Source organism: Urocitellus parryii, chromosome 7, assembly GCF_045843805.1.
Source record: "Urocitellus parryii isolate mUroPar1 chromosome 7, mUroPar1.hap1, whole genome shotgun sequence".
In the NCBI taxonomy this organism is placed as follows: Eukaryota; Metazoa; Chordata; class Mammalia; order Rodentia; family Sciuridae; genus Urocitellus; species Urocitellus parryii.
Window position 1 is genome coordinate 1,534,750 of NC_135537.1, and position 26,893 is coordinate 1,561,642.

At 58.3% G+C, this 26,893-nt stretch overlaps 1 protein-coding gene across 1 annotated transcript; it reads left to right on the forward strand.

Moving 5' to 3' along the window:
• The first annotated feature begins 3,494 nt into the window (after positions 1-3,494).
• Ly6h (lymphocyte antigen 6 family member H) lies at positions 3,495-4,763 on the forward strand. The gene is made up of 3 exons (XM_026409929.2): positions 3,495-3,618; positions 4,118-4,237; positions 4,528-4,763. Exons 1-3 carry the CDS (start codon positions 3,552-3,554, stop codon positions 4,761-4,763), a joined length of 423 nt encoding a protein of 140 aa, XP_026265714.2. The 5' UTR covers positions 3,495-3,551.
• The last annotated feature ends 22,130 nt before the right edge of the window (positions 4,764-26,893 follow it).

The window sequence follows — 26,893 nt, forward strand, 5'->3', positions numbered from 1 at the left end:
CTGGCGCCCCAGAGCCATGAGACCCTCTGACTGCTGCTAAGTGCAGAGTGGGCCGGAAGATTCTAGAAGAATCTAGAAGTCTGCCTGCAGCTTCACTCTTTTGTACCTGGGGCAAACTTTCTTTTCATTGTTCTAGTTAGTATACCTTATGTTCCCTGTGGAATCCCGCCTTTCACCAGTTCTGAAATATTTTTTAATAAGTGTCTCCCCACACAGCTCTTTCCTTGGAGTTTCAGCTGGGTTTCCCTTGGCTCTCTGCATGCTTTTATGTTTCTTTTACACTTTTAACCTTGCCTTATTCCTTGTGCCACATTCTTGATAATTTCTTTAAATTTATCTTCCAGGTCACAAATTTCCCTTTCAACTGTGTCTAACTGACTGCCTAACCCATCTACAGGCTTTTTTTCTAAAACAACAGCTGTACTGAGATACAATTCACATCTATTTTTAGAACATCTTCATCACTCCAAAATTCGAGATTTTTATCATTTTCATTTATTACAGCCCCTCTCCTTCCTCCCTCCCTCCCCCAGTACCAGGCTCCACTAATCTATTTTCTGCTTCTGTTGGATTCTCCAATTCTGGAGATTTCATATAAATGTAAAGATACAATATATAATGGGGTGTGTGTGAGAGACACATACACTGGCTTCTTTCATTTAGTGTGATTCTTTCAATGTTTCTCTGACTTTTCCATCTCATTTCTAAAGATTTTATTTTTTTCCAGATGGACCCTGGTCAGCTGGATAGTGCCTTGTTCCATTCTTTAATATATCTTCAGAATGCTGAGAAGATTGACTCTATCTTTCCTACTTCCAGTGTAGTGAGTATTTGGGGATTTGAACCTACTGTGACCTTGTTTCTGTTGAGTGTTACTTTGTTTTCTTTGGATGCAGCTGATTTTATTATTCTGAGTTCATGGCTGGTCAGGTGAGTCCTGTGAACCAGTCTCTACACTGGAGGTTGCTGACCTGCAGAGATGTCACACTTTTGTTTTTGGCCGCTGCTGTGGGCCACTCTGGTGCCCTTGGCGGCTCAGCTTTCTACAGAGTCTCAGGCCCAGCCCCCTTCCTACCCCATTGCCCATACACTTTGGGGGTTTGTTGCAAATGCTCCCCCAAATCTGCAACCGTGTGGGTATGCTTGGCTATAGCTTCCTACAGATGGAGCTGCATCTCTGAGCTGAAAAGAGGTACTTTGCCCACCTTATGTGGGTACTAGAGAATGAACCCGAGAGCAGCCCTTGATGACTCCTTGGATTGCTTAAAAAATACTGCAGCTCCTCACCTGTGGGGCGAGAGCACTCAGGTTCGTTTGATGTCATTTTTCGGTACTTCTCCCTGTGACAAGGCTCCAGGCCCACTCTGGTACTCTGCTCAGAACCACACCTTTACTGGCCTCCCTCCCTGCCCTGGACCACTGAATGCTAATCTCTACCCCCAGTTACGCTCCCTGCACCTCCAAACACAGCTTGCCCTGGAATCCTTGCCCCAGATTCTGTCTCTGCAGAATCCACACCAAGACCCAGGATCTCCGTCAAGTGCAGGTCTGGATTCTGCCCAGGGCACCTGTGGCTCCGTGTCTGCCTCCTCTCAGCAGGCAAGCTCTGGGGCTCCTGTTTACTCATTTATTGAAATTCCTCTTACTTTCTTGAGAGCTCTGTAATATTTTCAAAAGTGCTGTGCTTGAGCTGTGACCTAGTTCTTGATGTCTGCACCTTCTAAATCCTGACTCTTCCTCCAGGTGTCAATTCAAGATCACATCCTTGGAGAAGCTCTCTCCCACCCAAATGCAAATCCCGGTCCTCTTAAACTCTTGTCCATCTCTTCTTTGCCTACAGTCCTCCAAAGCTACACAGAGGAGGAGCACCGAGATGTTTAGCTGCTGTAGCCCGATACTGCCGTGTCACCTGGTCAACTGTGTGACCCTGAGCTGGGAGCTCAACCTTTGTGCAGGTATGATGGAAACGGTTAATTCTGCAGAGTAGGGTCGTTGTCCATCGTACTGAATAGCATACACCAAGTTTCTAGACTAGGAGGAACACATAGTATGTGCTCAATAAACATTGACTCACATCTTGCAAAGATATAGTACTAGTGCAACCATTTGTCTAGGGTAAGACTCGGGAGGACAAAGACCTACCTCTATCTTCTCACCGCGTTTCCAGCGCCGACGCAAGCGCTAGAACAGTGGCACTTTTTCTAGCCAAAAGAATGAAAGCAGGTCTAGTAGGACGGTGGCTTCTGGCTTACCTAGTGTGGGGCTGAGACCGACTCCAGGCACAAGGGAAAGCCGGTCCAAACCCGCGCTGCCTCGCCAGGATTCTAGCCCTCCGGGTGTGGGTGTGGTTGGTGACAGCAGTCCCTGGGGTTCGGCTGGGGCTGAGGGTGGGGGTCTTCTCGAGGCCCCGAGGAGAACTGCCTGGAGCAATAGGAACCGAGGACTGGGTTGGGAGGGAGGGGCCCCACGCTGGGAGGCTGAGCCAGCGGTGGGTGACGGGACCTGCACGGAGCACCGCGGCTTTACCTCCCTCCCTCTGCGTCTTTGTGCGCTTCTCTTCCTTTCGCAGTCGACGTTCTTCCGAGAATTTACAAGGGGATCTCAGCCAAGCGGAGGGGGAAGGGATCCTGCCCACGCCTGGGTAGGGGGAGGTGGGGGCGGGGGTGGGGAGGTGGGGGAGGTGCACCGGGCCGCGGTGGTGGGCGCGGGAACCCGAGAGGGCGCGCGCGGCCAGGGCCAGCGACCTGCCGCGGGGCCGCGAGCCCCAGGCGCCCCCCGCCCGCGCGTCTCCCCGCCGCCCCCGCCCCCCGCGCGGCCCCCGCCCCGGCTCCGCCCCGCCCCTCGCGCGGGGTCCGCGTCTGCGGCTGCGTTCCCCGAAAGACGAGGCTGCGCCCGGGTTCCGGTCCGCAGGGAGACCGAAGGGCACCACTCCCCGCGCCGCGCACGCCGCCCGAGCCCGGAGTGCGGACACCCCAGGGATGTGAGTGCGCCCCCCGACCCCGAGGCCCGCGCTCGACGCCCTGATCCGCGGTGAGCGCCAAGGCGCGCGCGCGGGAGCCGGGGGAGGGGACCAGGCGCGGGGTTCCCGGCCCCCCAGCCCAGGGGTAGGGGTGGGGACGAGGCGCGCACCCCTCCCCTGTCGGCAGGTACGGTCCGCTCCCACCTCCTCTTGTCGTGCCTGACCCAACGAACTGACAGCTCCCCAGGGAGGAGAGACGCCCCCCTCCCCCGTACCGCTGCAGGTGCCGGGCCCGGGGTGGGTGCAGCTTGGGTGGTCACCTCGCTGGAGAGGGCAGACCTTTTCTCCCTGGCGGGGAAGCTGTGATGGTGGACGCGCTGGGGGATGGGTGGGGGTGGGGCTCTGCGAGCTGCTGGCCGACCCCCAGCTTTGGATTTCTGGGAGGAGGACTCATCCCGAGGCCAGAAAAGGGGAGGGTCCCTGCGCCTCAGCCAAGGGCTGGGTCTCCTGACCGAGGCTTCTCCCCGCAAGGCCTGCGCCCCAGAGGACCCCCACCCGTAGCCCCCGCGCCTCCCCGAGGCCCACCCGGAGCATGCTGCCCGCAGCCATGAGGAGCCTGGGCCTGGCGCTGCTGGCCTTGCTGCTGTGTCCCGCGCCGGGTGAGTTGGGGTCCGTGGGGCAGGGGCAGGTCACCGGAATATCCGAATCCTCCAAGGGTTCGGGTTCTCACCACGCCCCTTCCCAGCCCCTGCCTCCCCAGCCGGCCCTTGCCGCTTGGCAGTAGCCACGCGGGTCTCTCCCAGCCCCCGACGGCGCCAGGCACCTTTCCTCCGGGCTGCTGGTCCTGCGTGGGCACTCCTTGCTGCCCAGTTGTCCGGGTTCTCACACTTCTTCTCTTCCCAGAGCCCCACCAGGCTACCCACCAAGTCCTCTTTGGGCCTTAATAGCTTGGGACCCACCCAGCTCTGGGGGTGTCTGTGAGGCGGGGCAGGAGTGTGCAGGACACGGGGTGTGGCTTGCTCATTCCTGTCCAGTGGGAGCTGGAGCCACCTCTGTGGGCGGGGTTCTGCCAGGAGGGCAGGTGGGGATGGAGGGGACAGGACCTGGCTGGTCAGGCTCCAGTTCCTCTGGTCATCTTGAGCCCTATGCTCTGCCCAGCTCATGGCCTGTGGTGCCAGGACTGCACCCTGACCACCAACTCCAGCCACTGCACCCCGAAGCAGTGCCAGCCATCGGACACTGTGTGTGCAAGTGTCCGGATCACCGACCCCAGCAGCAGTAAGTTGGGATCAGGGTGGGGGTGAGGCTGTTGAAGGCCAGACCCTGGGGAGAGGTCAGAGGTGTGGTTCTCTGAGCCACCCTGGGCGGGGATGAGTACGGGTTTGCGGGGAGGATGCTGCCCAGCTTTTCCCTCCCTGGCTCCTTAGGACCCCTTTCTCTGTAGATCCCAGCTTCGGTGGGTTGAAGGCCTCAGCTCTGTGGCCCTGGCCCCAAACTGACCTGGAGGGTCTTGGGGACAAAGCAGAGGGTCCAGGTGGAGCTCCAGTCCCAGTCCCTTGTCTCCCCAGGCAGGAAGGATCACTCCGTGAACAAGATGTGTGCGTCCTCCTGTGACTTCGTCAAGCGGCACTTTTTCTCAGACTATCTGATGGGGTTCATTAACTCTGGGATCTTGAGAGTCGACGTGGAGTGCTGTGGGAAGGACTTGTGCAACCAGGCAGCCGCTGTGGGGTGCAATCCCTGGGCCCTGGCTGGGGGGCTCCTGCTCAGCCTGGGGCCTGCCCTCCTCTGGGCTGGGCCCTGAGGTCCCTCCTTCCCGCAGGGTTCTGAGCTTGTTCCCCTGAGTCCGGCTGGCACTGCCTCACCCCAGGCTGGTCTGACCCAGGCGGGGACACCACTGGCCAGTATTGTGGTCTGTGGCTCTCACCTTCCCTATGTGAGACCTCCTGCCTTTTCACCAGCTCCATGTCCCAGGCAGCTGGATTTCTCCAGGACACCTGGTGTCTGGGCAGGAGGCTGGGGACTGGGGGTGAGGGCAGGAGCTGGGACCCCAAGGTCCCCTAGGGGAAGTGAGGCCAAGCCAGGCACAGCCCAGAAGCCTGGCCTAAAGGGCATCGTCTACAGAGAAATAAAGTCACTTCTGAGTCCTGAGGCTCGGGTCTGAGCCTGGGTGTGATGGGCGGGCAGGTCCTGGCGGAGAACATGGAGGGGCTAAGATGGCAGTCAGGTGGGGGCATCTGTCACCTGTGGTGTCACCACAGGGATCAAGGTGGTGGGTGGGTGTACTGGGCTGCCTGAAGCTGCCCTGAGTGGGGGCTGCTTGGGCCTAGTGAGGATTGGGAGCAGTGGGCATGGGGGGCTGAGGGTCAGGATGAACAGGATCACAGGGTGGGCCAAAGGTGGGGTGTGGGAACCTTGGTGCACCCTCAGACACCACGGTGTACACAGCTGCACCTCAGCACACACACAGACAGCAGTGTGTGCACACATGGCCAGCGTGCACAGATGTTCCCCCACACCATGCCCAGACAACGCACCCTGGATCCTCGACTGTGCTCACACCCCGCTCAGCCACAGGTGTCTGCTGGCATAGGCACCAAGACATCCCCACAGCACCAGTTCAACCTGGTATGTCCCAGTGCACACTCACGTGAGCGCCTGGGCTCACACCCACCCCTGAGTGCTGTGTTCTATGTGGACACTCATCACCTCTTGCTCCCAGCCGCTCTTTTGGGGTCCCTGGATGATGAGGCTCTGGGATGGCTGAGAGCCCCTGGAGCTGCTGCAGGCCACATGAGCCCTTGCTGGGTATCTGCAGCTCACCCTACCCTCGGTTGGGATTGAGCATGGGTGGAGTCCTGTGGCCAGGGCATGAGGATGCTATACCTCCTGTGGGCTGGCACCTGTGCCAAGGGACAGGGAGACCCACCCAGGTAAATCAAGGTGCCCTCCTAGGTCTTCCATGCCAGCTGGGGGGCTCAGATCTCATCCATGACTCCAGTCCAGCCCAGCCTCCCGTCCCCTTGAGCCCCTCTGCCAGAAGCTCCATGGGGTTCATCTCGTGGCCCAGGTTTACAGCATGCTGCTCCTCTTCTCAGGAGGCCGCCAGCTGTGGGGATGTGCTCTGAGCCCATTTTCACACAAGTCTTTGGACTTTGGCTAGTGCTCCTTGTGCCACCTGTAACTGACCTGGACTTCCTGCCATACTGGGTCCTGGGTTCCTCAGAGACAGAAGTGGTTCTTGTGGGATCAGCTTTGCTCCCAGAGGCCCTGCAGGAGTGGACCAAGGTGTGGGGTGCGGCCTCCAGTCTCTGCTGGACAGTGACGCTGGCTCCGTGCCGTGGCACAGCCTAGGGACTTGCCCCTGGAGAGCCATCTCCCCTTTCCATTTGAATTCTGCTCTGCTGCCCTGTTTTGGACCCCTGCTGTCCCACCCTTCAGTGAAATGTGTGGCCCCCTCAGGTGCCTGGTGTTTTGTGGGTGCTGGGGATCCAGCTGGGGCGGGGGGGGATGTGCAGAGAATCTCTGGAACCCAGGGGCAAGATGCTGCAGCCGGGGAGCCCTGGAGCAGGGAGGTGGCAGCTCCTGGGGAAGCCTGGAGCTGGGCGGTGGAGGCCACCGGCTGAGGATGTGCTCTGAGCCCGCGTCCACACGAGTCTTGGTGTGCTGGATTTATTGTTTGAGAGAAGCATCTAAAAACAAAAGAGAGTGAAATTCTCCCAACTCTTTGAAGATGTGAAATTAGAAGGAAGCCTCCGATTCCCACCTGAGGGGCTCCCGAATGAGGGGCAGCAAGCTGAGGGGACCCCAAAGGGGACGCCAAGTGGCCCATCTCCCTAAGCTGGCATGCTCCCTGGAGTTCAAGCCGGTCCTGCTGACAGACTCCGCTGCCTGAGGAGCCTCCGTCCTCCGGCCAGCGCTGGCCCACGGGGGCCCTGGGTGCTCTCTCCCCAGCAGGTCCAGCGGCCTCTTTCCAGGTCAGTGCCTCTAGGTCGACCTTTTGTTTCTGACCTCTGCTGAGCTCCCTGGGACTGCGCGGCTGCTGCGCTTACTGAACCTCCCCTACTGCTGGGCGTAGGGGTTTGTTTTCAGCATGTCGTCAGCAACTGTGAGGGGACCACCTGTGTCCTCACAGCCCTGTGGGCCAAGGGACACATCTGCAGGATTGATTCCCACAAGTGGAAAGCTGAGCCAGAGAGGAAATCTTACTGGGAGGTAGGTGCTCCAGTGAGGCCATGTTGGTTGAATTCCTCACACCCTCTGTGGCCAGGGCTAGCCACCTTCGGCCATTCTGCCCTTCAGTGGATAACAAGAAGCTCACTGTGATCCACGTAGAGAGTTGTGGGTGCAGCCGAAGGACTCCATGCTGGTTAGCCACTGTGATTCCCCCATGCAGTCTGTCCCACCCTTGCCCGTTCCACTCTGGCCTTTGCTCTTGTGTATCAGGGACTCGGGTGTCCCCAGATTGGGTGGTGCATGACCCTTGGTCCATTGCTGTGTCCGCCACCTGAATGTCCGTTGTGCACGGCGGTCATTGTCCTGTGTGTTCAGGCTGTGCATCTCAGGACCTCTTCCACCCCCCTGCACAGTCTCTGGACGCTCCAGAAGGTTTGCAGACCTGGTTGCTGCATTCAGACGTCCAATTCATGGCAGAAGGGCGGGTATTCTCTCAAGTGGCCCCTTTTTCTCAGCGCCATTTATTAAATAATTCACCTTTCCCCGATGACTTAAAACGTCAGCTTTATAACATGATGCGTCCTACCTCAGGGTGCCTCTGGCCCGTCACCCGTGGGGACCCCATGTCATGCTGTGCTTTTCTGGCTGTGGCAGCGTTCATAGCCTCTCAGTTCCTGCTCAGGCCGGTGCCCTTCTGCCCGCTCCTCCCGCCTTATTCTGGAGGTGACTCAGGCCAGGCCCGGAGCACCCATCTGATGGGCTGGACCTGGGGTTGGCGCCCTCCCTGGGCGCCTTCCTGCTCCCTCCCGGCAGCGCAGCGCCTGCACAGCCTCCCTCTGCTGCTCCACTCCCCTTCCCTGGGGCTTGGCGCCTTCTTGATACATCGTTGCTGGTGACTTGTAGCTTTCCCTGGTTTTATAAATGGGATTTCCTCCTTTCCTTCTCCTTTAACTGGTTGTTTTTGGGGTGGGAAGCTGGTGTTTTGACTCTCTTGGGGACATCTGTTCCTAAGCATCCCACCTCACTCAAACGGGAATGAGGGGGCTGCTTGTCTAGGGGAGCGGGGGCAGGGCAGGCAACGTGGGTCTCTGGTCTTCGTCTTCCAGAACCCCAAACCCACCCTATCCTGGCTTTTCTGAGGAACACGGAGATCCCCAGGAAGAGCCTCACAGACATTTAAAATAGGGCCTGGGTGCAGGGGGACCTCCCTCAACCCAGGAGGAGGCACCCTGAGCAGGTGGGGAGAGGAGAGATGAGGCTGATGGGCCCAGAGGTGCCCAGCTTCCTGGGAAGTGCTCCTGGGGGTGGAGGCCTGGGGAGTGACGGTGTGGAGGGCACAGGTGGCATCCAATGCCGTAAGTAGTAGCTTGGCCAGCAACAAGGGGCAGCGAGGCCACACAAACTAGGGCGGAGGTCATTTTGGCGGCAGCCTGTGTGGATGGGTGGTCAGCACCATGGTGTGAGTAGACAGCTCTGTCCCTGCTCCCTCGTCCCCAGTTGGATGCCGCCCTGGGGAGAAGCTGTGGAGTGTGCTCCGTCCACAGAGATGGGTTCCTGCCCAGAGAAAGGTGGGTGTGGAAATACAATGGCAGGGACATCACCATGTGTTCCTTTTCTGGCTGCATGGTGGACTCTGTGCACTGTCCTCTCTGGTGTCCACCCCTGTGTGTGCAGTGTCCTCTCTGGTGCCCACCCCATGGTCTGCCTGCACTGGGCTGGTGTGGGAGCATGGTGCCCAGCTGACCTGGCTCCACCCTACCTGTTCCAAGTCTCATGGCCGAATGCTAGGGGCTGAGAGGTTGCAGAATGAAGTCCCCCAATTCCAGAGGGGAGCAGGGTTCCCAGAGCAGGAGCTGAACTGCAGAGAATGTCTGGGTGATTGAAGTAGCTGCAAGTGACATCACCCCTGTGCGGAGGAGAGCCCCTGTCCCTGAGCCCTGCAGCCCTGAGCGGCACCTGTTAGGTTTTGAGGGGTGCACATGGCACCTGCAGATGAGCAGCTCTGTCCTCCCGTTCTCCTTTGGGCTTCAGGTCACTGCCTGCTTTGCAGAGCGTGGCTGAATGAGGCCTGGGCCGCAGGTCTCTTCACAGAAGGCTTTCCTGCACACCAGGAGCTGTTTGCTGTTGTGCTTGCAAATCTGTCTTTATTCAATTTGGACTGTTTATTCATATTTCAATTATATTTTTAAACTCAGGAACGGCTGATGGACTTTGAAGAAACCCCCTTTGCCAAGTATTTTCTCTGCTTCATGAAGAGCTTGTACAGTAAGGGGCTTTGCCAGCCACCTTGGCCCTGTGACCTGTGATTCTTCCACCCCACTGCCACATAGGGCGTGTGCTTCGTGGGACGTCTAGGGCGCCTCAGCTGAGACCTGCTGTGGCTCTCCTCCGACATCTTCACTGGGGCGAGGAGTCCCACAGCCTTGCAGAGGCCCCAGGCGTCTGCCTCCCCCGCTCAGGAAGGGTCTCCCGGCCCCAGCAGGTGCCTGTGCCCCCCTGCTCTCTCTGTTGTCGCTGGTGCCGGCCTCCTCCCAGGTGCTGGGAGACCACATCCATCTCCCCTTCTTTGTACCCAGTCATGTCCAGTTCTAGGTCTTGTTATGCCCACTTTACACCCAGAAGCAGATTTGGAAGTAGGACTTTGAGACGTGAAGCCGTCACCGTTTGCAGGAAGTGCAGGGCTGCCTGGATCCAGATTTCCCTCTTGCTTCCTTGCTGTGCGATCCCAGCAGAAAGCCTAGTTCTGGGTCGGAGGTGGGGCACACCCAGCTCAGGGGTGTTGTGCCCCAGGAGGCCGAGCTGGTCCCAAAGCCCAGCCTCTGGCTCCTTCTGTTCGACACTGGCAGAATGCTAGTCCAGGAAGTGGTGGGTTGGGTGGGATTTGGAGGATTAGCAGCTCCCCCTCAATGCCTGGAGGTTGCATGGGGCAGGAAGGGGCGGGGGCTGGTCCTGGGAATCAGGCAAGGGGGCTCCTGCATGTTGTTCATTTGCACCAACTCACAGTACTCCAGCCAGAAGTGGGCCTGAGCCCGGGCTGCGTCCTCCCGCCGTTTCCACGGGGGCGTCTTGTGCAAGTACGAGGAGACATAGCTCAGTGGTCTGCTCTTTATGGGGGAGTTTGCTGCCGACAGCCCTGGTCTCCGCCTTGAAGATCATGCCCTATGGGTGCCCTCCCGGGTGCTCCGCCAACGCCTGCCAGCTCTCCGGCTGGGCTCCTGCTCTTGTCCTCCGCGGGCTGCGTATTTGGGTCATTCACCTGTTTCCCTGCTGAGTGCTGTGGTGGAGAACCTTGGCCAAGTGCCCCTGACCTGGGTGTGGGGGCAAGTTCCCTGGGGCTGGCCTTCTGGGCCTGTGGAGCATGCACCTGTCAGGTGTGGCTGCTTAGGGCCACGCCAGCGATGGTGGAGACACCTGGGTCCTGGGCTGTTGGACTTTGCCGCTGACTGGTGGTGAGAGACGCTGCTGCACTGGCTGTTTTAGAGTGGCCCCAGTGCACAGACCCAGGTCGACTTAACCTTCAATCGCTGCCAAGGTGTGACTGGCTTCCCCTTCCTGCATGATCCTCTCCTGCGGCCATGGTCGTGGGGGCTGCGTTTCTCCAGGCACTCTGCTCCCGACCTCCCTCTCTTTCCCGTCCCACAGTTGCCTCCTTGTTATCCATTCCTGGGTGCTCTCTTGCCAAGTAGACATTTATTTTCTCTGAATTTTTATGTGGTCACTATTTTTATTGTGGCTGTGAGTCTCATTGTGCCTCCTTACAGAGCCTCTGGGAAATGCCATTACACAGGCGGAATGTCCCATTTCTACTTTAGGGAGGCTTAAGAGGTCAAGGCACTGCGTTGGAGCCCCATGTGGCCCCACTTTGGCCCTGAGCCACCCCTGGGGCACACAGCACTGTGTGGGCTGGGCTGGGCCTACCCTTGTGGCCCTGCTAAGCCCGACACCTCCTGAGAGTGACAGTCTCCCTGCTGTCAGTCCCCTGCCAGCCCATGGGGCTCAGCACTTGGGGGCAACAGGGAGGCCTGGCCTCTAAGATCTCCAGGGAGCCCAGCCCCAAACTTAGGGTTTATCCCAAATGGCCATCAGAGCAGTGAAGGAAGGACCGCGTGGGGCCTGGGTGCCTGTGTGCCCAGTGGACACTGCTGTGGTTCCCAGCCCCAGGTGGGGGAAGCCACCTTTGCCCCACTCACAGCTGAGAAGCTGAGGGTGGACTGACTGTTCAGGGTCCACGGCTGGAGAGCATCAAGGGTCAGAACGGAGAGCTGGGACTCTTGCTGTCCGATGTCAAGACTCACCCGCAGCAGGGAAGATGGAGGCAGAATAGAGCCAGGCACCGGCCACAGACCCAGGCGCATTCAGAGAACCAGGGGGTGATGGGCAGGTCCGACAGGTGGGAACGAGGGCCCTGGGTGTTGGGAACTAGGAAGGGGCTGGCCCCAGGGGACGGGGCCCTGGATCCCTACCTCACACCCTCCACCAAGATCCACTCCAGGATTATGGAAATCTCAAAGCAGACAAGATCCCCACCCACAGGACAGCATAGGGAGTTGTGATGTCACACAGAGGGACAAAGTACCCCAGGTGCAGGGGATGAGCCACAGACTCACTGGACGAAGGTTGACAATGAGAAACTGAATGAATGAGTCCCAGAAGGCCACAGAAAGCTGAGGCCTGGATACACGTGACCTCTCAGTGCTTTATAGGCAGGTGGTAGGAGAAATAAAGCTTCATATGCTTAATAAACTGTGGTGTGCATGTGTTTTACTTTTATTTTTGAGACACTACCCTGCTGTGCTGCCTGAGCCGGTCTCCAACCCCTGGGCTCAGGTGATCCTCCCAGCCTCCGAGTAGCTGGGACCACAGGCACAGGCCACCACGTCCGCTGCACTTAATAAGACATTTGGGCCATCGGTCTATCATATTTGCATCGGTCTGTCTGTCTGTCTACCTGTCTGGAGGGAAGTGTTGGTGGTGAGCTCACAGATGCTGTCACATGAGTAGAGGGAAGGAAGGAAGGAGACCATGAAGGGCCCAACCATGAGAAGGTGTCACAGATCAGAGATGTCAACAAGATCAAACTTATTCACTGGAGGCGTCAAAACTATCCATGCCCTCAAGTCAAACCCATCAAAAGACCCTCGACCTTGGTGTTTGGGGCCCAAGCCTCGGCCTCACTCAGTGCTGAACAGGGGTCTCCGGGGAGCTCACCCCATCTTGTGAATGGCCCAGCTACCCGTCTCCCAGGGGCCTATAAGTGGTGGAGGAACGTATCTGCAGGATGGAACGGGGAGAGGGGCCGTGGGCGGTGGCCACAGAGGCAGGCAGGATGGCCTCATGCCACCCTGTGGGCTCCAGGGACAGAAGTGTCTGTTGAGCAGCCACAGATGGTACCTGCAGCTTCAGTCTCCTGGGGCTGCTGTGACACATCACCGCGGACCAGTGGCTTGTGCCACGCTGCGTGAACGCTCTGGGAGGGGATGTCTGCCTCTGGCTTCAGTGGCTCAGGAGTCCCTGGGGCCTCGTGAGTCTGAGCTGCTCTGCCGTCATGTGGATCTTTCCTGTCTCCCACGATGACATGGCATCAGTTAGGGCCCACGGGGAGAACCAGGACAGTGTCGTCTCTGTCCTTACCTTCTGGCCCTGCAGAGACGTTTCCAGGTAAGGCCTCCTCTGAGGGTGTGGGTGGAGGTGAAGGGGCCTGTCCCCAGGGCTGCGTCCCCCGGCCACCCACTGCACCCCCACCCTGCCCCTGGTGTCTTTGGCGGGGGCTTGCCCACCTCCACTCTGGAAATCAGCCTGGGGAGCCCAGAGAGGGCTGCTGCCCGTTTGAGGAGTCCTAGAGCCGGTGGAGCTTGGAGCTGGCACCCAGGGGACAGGTGGCCTGGGGAAGCAAAGCCTGTGCGGGACACCTCAGCAATGCTGGAGGCTTCCCGCTGTCAAGGATGGGGCTGAAGTGGACTTATTTGGTCCCCAAAGGGAGCAGTGTTCTAGGTGCAGAGAAAAGGGGCCTGGTGGGGGTCCGGTCCCTGCTGTGCCCAGGAGTCCTTCACTTACTTATTTATTTTGGTGGGGGTGGGAGGTGAATCAGAGATACTCTGCCACCAAGCCACGTATCCCTAGCTCTTTTTAGTTTTTGAGACAGGGTCTCACTAAGTTGCTTGGGGCCTAAGATTCTGAAGCTGGCCTCCAACTTGAGATCCTCCTGCCTCAGTCTCCTGAGTGGCTGGGATCGCAGGTGTGTGCCTCCATGCCGGGCCCCGGCAGTCTTCCTTGCATGAGCCTGAAGGTGGAAGCCAGGCCCTTCTCCTTGCCTCGACTGGCGGATGTGCTGAGCGCTCTGCCCGTGCCCTCTGCCTTCCCCCTGAGGTGCCCTTGGAGGGGAAAACTGAGCAGCCAGAGTGCCCGAGAGTGAGCAGTGTTTGGTTAGGAAAACCAGCTGATTTAAGTCACATTCTCATGGCCAGACTGTCGGTGGCTGTTTGAAGCACTGGGAAGCCACCCAAGGGTTTTAATGGGTGACATGATTTGTTTTGTGTTTCAAAAGGTCACTCAGAACCTGGTGGTGTGGTGGTGCCTGTAGTTTCAGTACTCAGGAGGCTGAGGCGGGAGGTTACTTGAGTCTTGAAATGTGAGGCCAGCCTGGCCACATGCCCAGACCCTGTCTCAAAGGAAAAGCAGCCACTTGGGATCTGGAATGGAGGACAGCATGAGGCAGACTCAGCAGCAGGGAGACCCTTGGGTGCTGTGCTGACGTCGGGGAAACTTGGGGGAGGCCTGAGACATGGCACTGGAACTGGGCTTGGAGAAGCAGGTGGGCATCTTGATCCAGGAGGTCGCAGTGGGGTGGCAGGTGTGGCTGAGCACTATGGTTAGAGAGGGGTCTACCCACTAGACAACCAGGACACTCAGACTTGAGCCTGGGGAGCGTTCCCAGCGCCTTTCCAGACACCTCTCTGGTCCGATGCCGCTCGGCTCCCCAGGGGCACGCTGCGGCCTTGTGTCCCCTTTTGCAGGCACCCGGAGCCCGTTCTGTGCCCCGCTGACATCTGCGCAAAGTGGACCCTGGCTGGCTCAGAGTCCATAGTTATGAACTCTACCTGCTGACATCTATTTGTAACTCCCAAATCAATGCTTTTGCTGACATTTGTGGACATGCTCAGAGCGGCAAAGTGTTTGAGTCACCCCACACACAGGCTCCCCACTGAGGTCACGCGAAGCCACCCTCCTCCTTGTCTGTAAGTGTCTTCTCATGGCCCTCTGGCACCACATTCTTCACATTTTCGTTGGCGACTCTGCTGTTTGGATGCCTGCGCACAGCACTGGCCAGGGTCGCTAAATGGGGGGCTGTAGTGGGCGGGAGAAGAGGCCATGGTGTGAGCTTCGGGCAGGCACCAACGTGCCCTTGCTGTGTTCGATGTGAATGAGGCAACCGTGTGCCCTGGATAAGTGTCTTTAAGCAAAAATGCACATGAAACGAGGTAAGTCTTGATCAGTGTTGAAATGTAGTCAGAGCCCGGAAGGACACTTACCCTGTGTGTCCGGCGATCACCAATTCTGTTTGCAGTGACCTCATGGGCCGCCACCACAGCAAACATGGAGAACTCATTGTACTTGCTAGTGAGGAGGGTCCTTGAGAATTAGCCTTAGATGACCCCGCCAGAGTACTGTGGCCCAAGGTCTGGACTTGGGCCTCCGTCACCTGCCCCTGGGCTGGGGCATCAGCTAAACACTGATTTCCCCACCCTGTTGCTGTCCCACCCGGCTCCTGCCTGGGGAGATTCCAGTGTGGACTCTGTTTTCAACTTAGAGACCCCTGGGAGGGCAGGGGCTGTCCTTCAGGAACTCCAGGAAGGCCCCAGGGTATGCCGCACCTCTGCGTCTCTTTATCCTCATCACCTGGGGGGTTTTCAAGACATTTTCATGCCCCCCTGGAGGTGCCGATTGTGCATGCAATGTTTCAAAGGCCAAATGCATCTTCCTGCCCACCTTTCAAGGTGCTGCGGCAGGGCAGCCAAGGGCTCTGAGGGGGCCTCCCCAGCTATTTTCCCCTCCTTGGGTCATTGTTGGCATAAACCTGCTGTTTAAAAAGTTTAATTCTATCAACAAATTCATAAATTCTTGGTCGTACTGCACAGCCATGGCAGAAAGGGTGGAAATGTTTGCTAGGTGGCACTCAGCTCATGGTGTCATTTCCCATCCTCTGTGACAGAAAGACCTCCATGGCCCCCTGGCTCCCAACCCCGGGTGTGCTGGCCCTTAGGTGCTCTGATTGGATGTGACCATTTCTCAGGTAGCTCATTGCAGACAGCAGACAGCTGTCACTGTGACAAGGGACCTTTACACCCATCCCCCCACGGGAACAACATGCTCAGCCCCAGCTGGTGGCAGGATGGCAAGGGCAGGTGGCTCTTTATATTTTTGGAACTCTGGCCATGGAGAACAACAGCAGGGGTCACTCTGACAAGCCATGTCCTGCTGTGACATAAATCACTTGCCAGCTCAGCCTGGCCACTGTCATTTAAAGGCACCAGAGGCTCGGGGACTAGAAAGTGCAGCTTCCTCTCCTGGAGAAGAGAGGGGCCAGCCCTCTCCCATGGATCTGAAGGCCGCCTACTTGGAGTCACTGACTGCTGGTGCGGGGGGCCTCCTCGGCCAATGCTGCCCTCTGGTGTCCCTGCTTGGGAAGGCAGGCCTTCGCCGGGATGAGCCTTGAGGAGCAAGATTTCCTCCTGACTCAGGACCCAAGACCAAACACCAATGTCCCTGCAGAACTTCCATCAGGGTGGGGCCTCTCCTAACTGACCACCGCTTGTGTCCGTTGGAGACAAGGTGAAGTGGCTCAGTTTGGAACCGTGGTGTAGTTCCAAAACAGTGCGTTCCAGGACGGGGACAGCTGCATGCCCTGACTACAGCCCCCAGATGTCCCAGGTGTACCCCCAGGATGCACTCCACCATGCCATCAGGCCACTGGGTTGCTTCTACCTGCTAAGGCTGTCCATCCCGGCTGCCCGGCTGCCTCTGGAGTTCCTTTGCTGTGTTCAGTCCACCCCGGGAGGAGCAGGTCCAGCTGCGACGTGGGCAGGGCAGCCATGTACCCCTCCCATGCAGGCAGCTGCCCGAGCAGGTCTCAGCCATGCGGAGCCAGAGGCCAGCTGCGCCAGTCCAGGTGGCTTCCTGGAGGTCCTTCAAGAACAGCCAGATGGTCACCAGCAAGGAGGGTCCCCTGGGGGCCGGCTCCCTTGTGTTTAGAGTCCTCCGGGTGATGCTTGGGTTACCAGCCCTGGCTGGGAGGGCCTGCCTACAGCTGCCCTGCCTGTGGGCACAGCGGTTCTGGGAGTCGGGCCGCAGTGTCCTTCTCTGGGCTCTCGTGGGGAGTGTTTCCTGGAGCTCACGGGCCCCTGAGTGCCCTCCTGTGTGTGTGATCGCTGCATCAAGCCGGGGCCTGTCCGACCCACCGGCCTGGCTCATGAGCAGCTGCTACTGCTTCCCCATGGCCCCACCTGCAGGGGCAGGTCCACAGCTCGCCTGCTCCTGGTCTCAGGCGTCCCTGGTAGGCACAGGGTCAAGCCCCGGCCAGCCTGAATCTCCCTCAGGAGCCTGTTGTGCCAGCTTTAACAGAGGGGTGCTGGGCCCTGGCACCTCTGGCTCAGGCAGAGTGGAAGACGCGCCTGACAGGTGGATGGGTGCAGGGACAGCTGCCTCTCTGCTCCAGAGCCTTCCCCTCAGAATCTCAGGGTATCCTTTAGTTGGCACAGCCAGCTGGTCACATTTACATTGCCCACTTGAGTGACCAGTCTTCAGAGGTCCGTCACAAATTCAAGGGGCCCACTGCTGGGTGACAAGCTGTGGCACCTCCTGAGGGCAATGAGAGCGGGTTCCTGGGTCAGAGACCACCGATGGGCACCTGCCACTCCAAGTGCTGTGCTGTCCCTAGGGCTACTGTCACAGATAAGCAAAGCCCAGCTGGAACGTGGGCAGGTAGCGGCCCTCCCCCCAGGTTCCGGGCACACAGCTCCTAAGGCCCTGGGGTCTTGCATGGTGGGGGTCTTGCCTGCATGTGGACGGAGCCAAGTGGACTCCAGTGGAAGGTAAGCAGTGGTCAGCAGGGGCCAGGTGAGACAGGCACGTGGGGGGAAGGTCAATTTCAGCAGAGGCATTTCTGCAGATCTGAGGTACCACGTTGACTTTGGCTGATGACATATGTACCCATGAAAATCACAAGGGAATGGATTGCAGATGTCCCACCACAAAACACGGCACGTGTTCCAGGCTGTGGGTGTGTCGACCTGCTGCATGTGGTCATCACCTCAGCCTGTGCCCACCAGTAGGACAGCACAGGAAAAGACCTGCTGATGAGCAGAAGGCGGCCAGCACCCAGAGGGGCAGGAGCAGACTCCACAGGGCCTGGACTGAGCACGCGCCCCGATGGCCACGCTGCTGAGGTGGAGGGTTCTGGGGGACCCCGCCTCCAGGCTGCAGCCTTCCCAGGGGGGCAGCTGCCGCAGCTCCTGCCAAGGGAACCGGCAGGGTGGGCGCCTGGGAAGGAGACTCAGCTGTCCCAGGGCCCCGGGGCTGTGTCTGGGCTCTGTCGGCTGGCAGTGGGGCCAGGAGAAGGAGCCTGAGCAGCCAGGTGGGCAGCAGGTAGTTTAAGGAGACAGCAGGAACAGTGGTGTGGGCTGCTGGTAATGATGGAGACCTGGGCCCAGAAAGGAAGGCCCGCCCCCCCCCCCGTGGAGCCCCTGCACACAAGCCCAAGGCGGCAGTGGCTGGTGGAGGTGGGGAGGGTGCAGGGTGGGCACCCCAGTACAGGACAGGGAGGGCGCAGGGTGGAGCTGAGAATGACACCGTTTCCCATCCTGTCACAGTCTGAGGAATGTCGTGGCTCAGCTCTGTCACAGGGGTGACAGTGACTGGAGTCCTCCACTCTGAAGGTGGTTGAGGAGAACCTGGAGTGGTCACTGCTCTGACTTTGAGAGGGAAAGACCCGCTAAGTGTCATGGAAAGGTCCGCTAAGTGACACTCAGGCAGCCGCCTGTGCAGGGGATAAATTCAAGACACCCATAAAGGTCAGCGTCAAACTAGGGTGTCCAGCCATCAGAGGACATCGTAAAAAGACCACCCGAGGATGGGAAAAGTATTTATAGATCACTTACCTGGTGAGAGATTGAGACACAGCATATAGAAGGAGCTACTATTAATCAATCAGGATGAAGGAAACGCCTAATTAAAACTTGGAGGGTCACCATTAGGGAAAAGGAGGACAGTAAAACACCTTGTTCCCAAATACCCCTTTCCATTTCTGGGAGTCCAGCCGAGCGAGGGGACAGGAGAGCCGTCCTGCTCTGCGCCACTGGGAGCACACGACCCTCCCCACTCCTGCCACAGATGGCCACCCGTGTCATCCGGAACAGCTTTCTCGACACACACCGGGGGACTGTTGTTGGGGTGCTGGTCACACCAGGAGCAAGGCAGGCGAGTGACACCCCTGCTCCTGTGGCCCGACTTCCACGCCCTCCCCGCCCGCCGTGGCCTGGGAGGGACACTGCGGGGGCAAGCTCTGGTCCCCCCAGCTGCCCTCGACCTGTGCTCACCAGGAGGGACGGAGGTGCTAGTTTCTGGTGAACCACTGGAGAAACGCCAGGTGCCTGTCCAGCGTGGGTGCCACTGGTCTTCCCCTGCCACCTCTCATCCACCTCCGCGTCGTCTTTGGTCCCTGGGAAGCCTGTCCCGCGGAGGAGCACCACCCTCTGTGAACATGGGTGTGACTGGCATTCTTCAGAGAAGCCATGCAGGGCCACCGAGCGCATGACAGAGGCTTGACGCCACCGGCCATCGGGAAAACCAAACCCAGACCCCAGTTAGAGACCCCTTCCCACCCACCAGGACGGCTGCAGTAAAGAGTGGAAAATGAGGACCGTGAGGATGCGGAGAATCGGTCAGTGGTTGCTGGTCGGGTGTGCGAATGGGCGGGTGCTCGAGGGTCCCTCAAGCAACGCAAGGCAGTGCTCCTGAAGGATCCCGTCCTCCCTGCAGCTGGAGGGACGCCTTGGTCCAACAGGGCTCTCTCCGGCTGAGCCCCTGCTGGCGGGTGGCTCTGAGGGTCTGAGCCACTTCCTTGCAGGGCAGGCCCACAGTGGGGTTAAGGAGGCCCAGCAAGGGGACTACAGTCCCCACCCGCCTTGCCTCGAGGAGCTCAGCGCCAGGGAGAGAGACGAATGGACGGCGTCCACGCTGGCCTCCGCAAACTGGTCGCGGTGAGGCTCTTGGAGGGAGCTGGGCGCTGCCCCTCCGGCCCGCCTGACCCTGCGGACACCGAGAGAGCATCTCAGGCGCATTCCTCTGTTAGGCCAAAGCGTGCTGTCCGGGAAGTGCGGGGAAGCCAAGGCGGAGCGAGCTTGGTCCGGTCAGCACCTTGGACAGAGGACACTAGGCGCGCCCCCTGCTGGCATCCAGCCAGGGACCTCCTGTGTTCATTGACACAAGCTCCTTTCTGTCCTCACGGGCCTTCACTGGCTGCCCTGTGGGACGTGGAACCTCGTCCGTGGACAGGCATAGGTGCTGCCCATCTGGCTGGCCAGGAGGTGGCAAGATGACAGCCCCTCCTCAGGTGGCTTCTGGGAGCAAGCTGGAACAGGGACACTCAGGCACTCAGCAGCCTCAGTGGGCCAGGGGGCAAGCCCTGGGCTGTCTCTTGGACTTGCCAGGCTCAGGAAGAGTGGGCATCCTGGACTCTGCACCACAGAGGCTAGAGGCTGGAGTCGGGGGTGGAGACATCAAGGGCCTGGGGTAGGTGGCAGGAGGGAGGGTCCTCACAGCAGAGCCCCAGCTGAACAGGCACCTGTGGAGCTTCCGGCTGCCCTTCCACATCCCGGTGGGACAGGGGTGTGGCACAGCACAGGGCCCTGGTGCAACAGTCCTGTTGGGGGAATCATTCCACTCGGGAGGCAGCCTGAAGATGCAGCTGTGGGTGCAGCCCCCGGTGACATCTGCCACACCTGACACAGGGAACAAGGTCTCACAGCCAGAGCCTCCAGGTGCCAGGAAGAAATGAGGCTAGACTGCAGGTGGTCAGGACCTGGGAGGACACAGAGGCACAGCCGGGAGGGGTCAACCAGGGAGAACTGGGCTGCAGCACCCACTTCCCCTCCTCCCCTGCTCCTGTGCCTGGCCTGGGGCTGGGCTGCGTGGAACCCAGGGCAGGTGGGTGTCCAGACCCAGGTGTGGCCAGTCCCTAACTAGGCTGTACTGTCAGGATGGAGGTGGTTAGAGGACTCTGCCCCAGGAGCATGGGCAGCTGGGGGAGGTAACAGCTCAGAGGCTGAGACCCAAGTGCTGAGCGGCCCCCACAGCCCCCTGCTGCCTCCCTAGACCTACCCCAGGACAGACAGGAGGACGCTAGCTACAGCCTCAGCAGCCCTCAGCCTGCTTGCTTATCCCACGTCCCACCTCCCAGCCTGAACAAGGAGAACCCAGAGAGCTGGGGAGCGAGCAGAGCCCAGGAGAAGACAGGAGAGGACAATGCAAGAACTGTCCAGGCCACGTGGGACTGCTGCCCTACAGACCCCCACACAGGAAACGGAGGTGCCTGGACAGTGTGAGGAAGCAGTTCCCAGCAGATGGCAACGGGCCTGCGAGGAGGGGGCTGCGGCCATCATCGCCCAACTGCCAGCTGGTGCCCCGGACCACGTGGGCCAGCAGGGGGAGCACTCAGCACTGGGGGCCATCATCGGCCAGGCGTCTGTGTCCGTTGGTACAGAGGTACACTGAGGGGAGGCCGGCCTCCCCTAGTGCCTCTCCACTAGGCCTAGTGGGGCCAAGCATCAGAAAGAAGAAACTGTCCCGCTGCCTTGACTCAGCGGTCTGGGTGCCGCCTGGCCAGGGGGCTGCTAAGCCTTCGGGAATCAGGAGCCAGTTCTACACATGCTGGTCTCGAAAAACACTCAGAAGTGAGCTAAAGCCAGGCCAGGTAACAGGCAGCCTGCCCGAGCGGTTCCTCTGCAGACACGTGGGGACCCACCCTGACTCACGCTCCTCCCGATGGAGGGCAGGGGCTTCCCTTCCCCAGAGTCTTCCCACAGAAGGAAACAGATGATACAAATTCTCTTTCTACCTGAGCCCAACTAGAAGGACGGCTCTCTGGGCCTCTGACCGCCTCCTGGTGGTCTCCTCCAGGCTGACCCTCATCTCCCAGTCCGTGGCTCTCTGTGACCTCTGTGGGCCCCCGGCCTTGCGCCCTCTTTGTCTCACAGATGGCTCCTCTGAGCAGCAATGGCAAGAACTGGGCTTCAGACAGAAGTGGAAGAGGCCAACCTGGGCCCTTGGTGAGCCCTCTAGGATCAGGGAGGGGCTGCCCAGGCTGGTCCCTGGGCCAGTCTTCGCTACAGCCTGCCAGGAGGAGCAGGAAGAGGGTGCTGAGCTCGGAGGCTGCCTACTGTGCCCGGCCGCAGGGGCTCCGGATGTTGGCAACCACCTGCTGGCACAGCACAGGACATCCTGGGCTCTGCAGAGGACAGGCTCACAGGCCAGGCTGGTGTTGGGGGTCACAGCCACAGCTTTGCAGGCTGCTGTCTGAGGGGGGCTCCCCAGGGGCACCCCAGCTCAGGGACACTGAGCCCCAGAGGCATCTCAGATGGGCTGGTACCACCATACTCCTCCTCCCTGCAGAGCTGCAGGACGATGTGCACACAGCACACTGGCCAGGGGGTCCTTCAGCAAGCAGCCCTGATGGGCAGCTTTGCTCCCCGCTTGCTCTGTGCCCACCAGGCCAGCCACAGACAGGGAGGGTCCCTCTCATGATGATATGGTTGGGACTGGCGGGGAGGAAAGAAGAGCCTCGGCTGGAGCCCCCCACGCCCTCTGTGCCATCTGCCCAGTCCTCCTGGTCCCTTGGTCTCCACCTGGGTCTGCACCCCAAGGACCCTTGCCTGACCTCACCCCTGCCCTGATGGACAGAAGGAGCCAGGAGGCTTGCTGGGGCCCTTCAGTTGCAGCCTTGGTACAGGGAGGAGGAGCAGCTGGGCCTGGCCTCCCACCTGCCCCAGGACCGCCCCTGGCCCCCACCTCTTCCTCTGCCCTGATGCCTCCAGTTGTTCACATAACAGACCCCGAGGAGGAGCAGGGCACTGATCCACACCATGGGAGACCTGGGGACAGCTCAGTGAGGGACCTGTGTCCCCCAGCCTGGAAAGGGTGGCCCCAGGCTGAGGGACGGGGACAGCCTGTTTCATCAAGCACAGGCTGTCCCAGGGGCCCCTCGGGCTCTCACACCCACGGCGCCCAGGTGCCGGGGAGCTGAGCAAGACCTTCCAGCAAGGCCTCCTGCCACAGCGTCCAGATTCTATCACCTCTCCAAGTCCTCGTCACCCTTCTCCCCTCCATCCTTGTCACCTGCCCCGACTAAGGTGGAGATTAACCACACAGGTATAGCTCAAGAAACACGTTTCAAATGAACACATTCTTCTCCAGTATTTTTCTAAAATGTGAATTGAGGAAAACCCAGCTCGTCTGCAATGCAGCACACGTGGGCTGCTGAGAGCCCTTTAGAGCCTCATTCGCTTCTATCAAAGAACAGAGGCTGATATTCCGTTGAGAGGGTTCATTCTTTTTTTTTTTTTTTTTAAGAGAGAGAGAGAGAGAGAGAGAGAGAGAGAGAGAGAGAGAGAGAGAGGAGAGAGAGAGAGAGAGAATTTTTAATATTTATTTTTTAGTTCTCGGCGGACACAACATCTTTGTATGTGGTGCTGAGGATCGAACCCGGGCCGCACACATGCCAGGCGAGCGCGCTACCGCTTGAGCCACATCCCCAGCCCCGAGAGGGTTCATTCTTAACGTTTCATTTTGAAATAATCTCAGTTTTTTTTAAGAAGTTTCAAAAAAGTACAGGAATTATTCTGTACCCTTCACACAGATTTTCTAAGCTAACATTTTACCTAACGACTTGTGCAATGATCAAAAATCACAAAATCCACACCGACGGCACCTATTGTCATATCTGCAGACCTGCTCAGATCCCAGCGGTGTCCCGGCAGCTACTCCAGCCCAGCGTCCCTCTGGGTCAGTGTCTCTCTTGCTCATTCAGCCTCTTTGTCCTCTCAAGGAGGGGCAGGCTCTGGGTCTGGATTCCCTCTGTGACCTGGGCCCTTCTGCAGAGTGGCACCTGCTGTCCCTGCTCCGGTTTCTGTCTCCTTTCCCCGATGTGGGCATGTGACAACATGGGTCTTGGTCACAGGGTGCCTGGCCATATGTTTCTTGGATTCATCCTCTTCCAGGCCCACGGGGCTCCTCCGGTCCACAGGCCTTGGGTTTAGCTTTTTCCCAACTGGACGGCTGTCAGCCAGTTTCCTGCAGCGCGCGCCCCACGCACCGTCCTCCTCCCCCTGGAAAGCTGGACCCGCCGTCCCGGCCTCTCCCTGGTTTTCCTTGCCTCTTCTCCCTGCTTCGACTTGGATAAGTGAAGCGATCTGTCCTCAGGGGACTTAGGTCAAATGGTGCTTTTCTTTCTTGTCTTGTTCTGCTATTTATTTTGCAGATTATATTTCTAATTCCTCGTTGCCGATGGGTCATTCTGTGTGCTCTGCTTCCCTGAGACAGTTCATGCCTCTTTGCTCCTCCCAAGAGTGTTTGCCTTTCCTCTTTGGAGAGTTTTTATACAATATGTTAAGGGTGCTGTGCTGACAGTGCCAGCATCTGTGTCCCCCTGACTGGCATCTCTTCCTGCCCTCTTCCTGCTACTTGAGATTTTCCTGATCTTCTGCATCGATGGCAGGATGGGTGGTGACAGGGCCACGTGACAGTGCCAGCATCTGTGTCCCCCTGACTGGCATCTCTTCCTGCCCTCTTCCTTGCTACTTGAGATTTTCCTGATCTTCTGCATCGATGGCAGGATGGGTGGTGACAGGGCCACGTGACAGTGCCAGCATCTGTGTCCCCCTGACTGGCATCTCTTCCTGCCCTCTTCCTTGCTACTTGAGATTTTCCTGATCTTCTGCATCGATGGCAGGATGGGTGGTGACAGGGCCACGTGACAGTGCCAGCATCTGTGTCCCCCTGACTGGCATCTCTTCCTGCCCTCTTCCTTGCTACTTGAGATTTTCCTGATCTTCTGCATCGATGGCAGGATGGGTGGTGACAGGGCCACGTGCTGTGAGATGCCGAGTCTCATCCGGGTTTGTTTCAGCAGGTAGTACACCTGGTTGGGCTGCATGCAGCTGCAGATCGCTGCTGTGGGTGGCAGCCTCCTGGCCAGACTTTGAGCATTAGGTCCCGGCAGCCAGTCTCGGAGGGTGGCAGCATGGTCTAGTTCTCACAGAACGCTGTGGAGGGCGAAGCCACGTCGGCTCAGCCTGGGTGTGAGCCTGGGACTTCATGGATGACTCACACGAGGTGGGCTTGCTTCCCAGTTCCCCTCGCACACGCTACCTGCCGTCTTTGCTGTTACCTGGGGTCCCTCTTTTTGGCCAGAGAGCTGGGTCACTCTCACTTCTACCCTGCAACAGTGCTGGGTCATGAGGGGGACGGGAGGGAGAGGGGCCAAGGGATTCGCCTGCCTCTTGGGCCTGCAGCTCCTCTGCCTGGAAGCGAGCCCCCCTCGGAGTCCTGGATACCCACAGGCTCCAGTCCCACCGCCCCTCACTTTGAGAGGCCTGAGGGACACTCTCTGTCCATGCTCTGTGTCCACTTGCAACTTGCAGGCAGGTCTGCCTTGTGGCACTGCCAGAAGAAATGAGAAGGGGACTTCCCACTAGTTTGGTGACACTCAGAATTTCTGCCTGCTTCCCAATCTCCTGTGCTGTTTTCTGCGGCAATCCTCCCGGGGCTCCTGGGCATTCCACTCTGCTCTGTGGCTGTGGGCAGCGTGGAGAACAGACTGGGGCTCTGACCTGTGCCAGAACCAGTGGTGCCCTCAGCTGCACAGGAAATGCAGAGGGGCTGCCCTCTCCTGGGGCATTTTAATTTGCATTTTTGACACCTCTTCATATATTTGAGTGGTATTGCGCATTGTTTTTGCTAATTAGTTTTGCATTTTGCTCAAATTTTCCACCAAGCTTCTGCCTTTTCCCCACCCTGCCCAGTCCTTATGGCCATGTGTGTACACGCGCTCACAACCCCGTAGGAAATACGTCTTTTTTCATGTACTCGAGTAGTGGTCTTCTCTGGATCTAGAGGTGCACCTGGGAAGTCCTCCCCCACACCCAGGTTAGACAGGTCCTCGCTTCCCATTTTCTTGGGGCGTCTACTTAGATCTTATGTACGATACCTGGATGCCTGAGTGCAGATCCGATTTGACTTCTCCGAGCAGCCGCTCATTTGTTTACGCACTGATTGTTTGAGACATCGACCTCTGGTTGGAGGCCTGACCTCCTCCTCTGTGGCACCCTGATCCCCAGCGTCCCTGGTCTTTTACTGTTCACGATATCCCCTACCTCTCCAGTGTTCCTGGGCATTTATCTGGTCTTTCTACTGTACTTCCTTGGTTGTCTGTTGCATGACAACTTCTCACCATGCACATTTCTGAGATTTTTGAAAGTCTATTTTAATTTCTAGTAGTATTACTTCCCAATGATCCAACTTTTTCATAGTTTTCCTAGATAATTTTCTTTTTCGTTGTACTGAGGACTGAACCCAGGGACACTTTACCACGGTGCTACATTCAGGTCCATTTCATCTTTCATTTTGAGACAGGGTCTCACGACTCCCTAAGTTGCCGAGGCTGGTCTTGAACACACACAAGGACACCTTTGCCACTGCTTCTGCCCCATGCTCCTGTTCATTGTGCTACAGATTTTGTCTGGCTGATGTTTTATTAAGATCGTAGAGGCTGGGGCTGGGCCTCAGCCGTAGAGCGCTTGCCTCGCATCTGCGAGGCCCTGGGTTCCATCCTCAGCACTGCATAAAAATAAATGAATAAAATAAAGATATTGTGGCCATCTACAACTAAAACCCATAAATATTAAAAAAAAAAAAAGATTGTTGCACTGATACAAAAATGCTGCGGTTTCCCTTCTCAGGCCAGCGGCATCGGGCCGTGCTCTGCTCTGAGAAGGGAACTTGGAACTTCCTGGGTGCCGAGGGTCCCATGAAAAGCGGGCGAGTGCCTGCGGTGGCTTAATCGACTTCTCTGCAGTGGGCTTCCCATTTCATCCGTGGGTTTTGACCCACCTGTGCTGGGGGGCCACACTGGGGTCAGCTTTTGCCTCCCCCTCACAGCACCCCGCTGCCTCCAGGGGGCGCTGGGCTGGGCAGTGGGCGCTTTCCCACCTCGAGTTTTGCACAGATGAGTCGGTGGCGTGGTTGTCACCAGGTCGTCCATCTGTGTTTCCTCTTCATCCTCTTTCCATCTTGCCAGAGCTCCCCCTTCTGTGAGGAGGGGCTTTGTAGGTCTGTTGGGCTGTTTCCCGACTTTCTGGAGTCCCAGACCTGGACACATGGCCTGTTGATTTCTGCGCCCCTTCCCTGATGCGAGGGTTTGTACATTTCTCAAGAGCCACTTTCATTCAAACCCAAAGCTGCCATGATTCTTATCACCACTCAGCTCAAGGGACTGAAAACCCCTTTTGGAATTTCTTCTTTAACACGTGAACTAATCGAAACACATGATTTAATTTCCAGATATCTGGGTTTGGTAGGAATGCCTGTGGTCGGGGTGGCTGCACCGAGAAGCCTCCGCTGGGCCCTGTGACCTCCCGAGCCATCCGCACGTCAGACCCAGAAGTGGCAGTCTCTGAACAGGAGTGTCTGGGGCTGCTGTTCTGGGCAAGG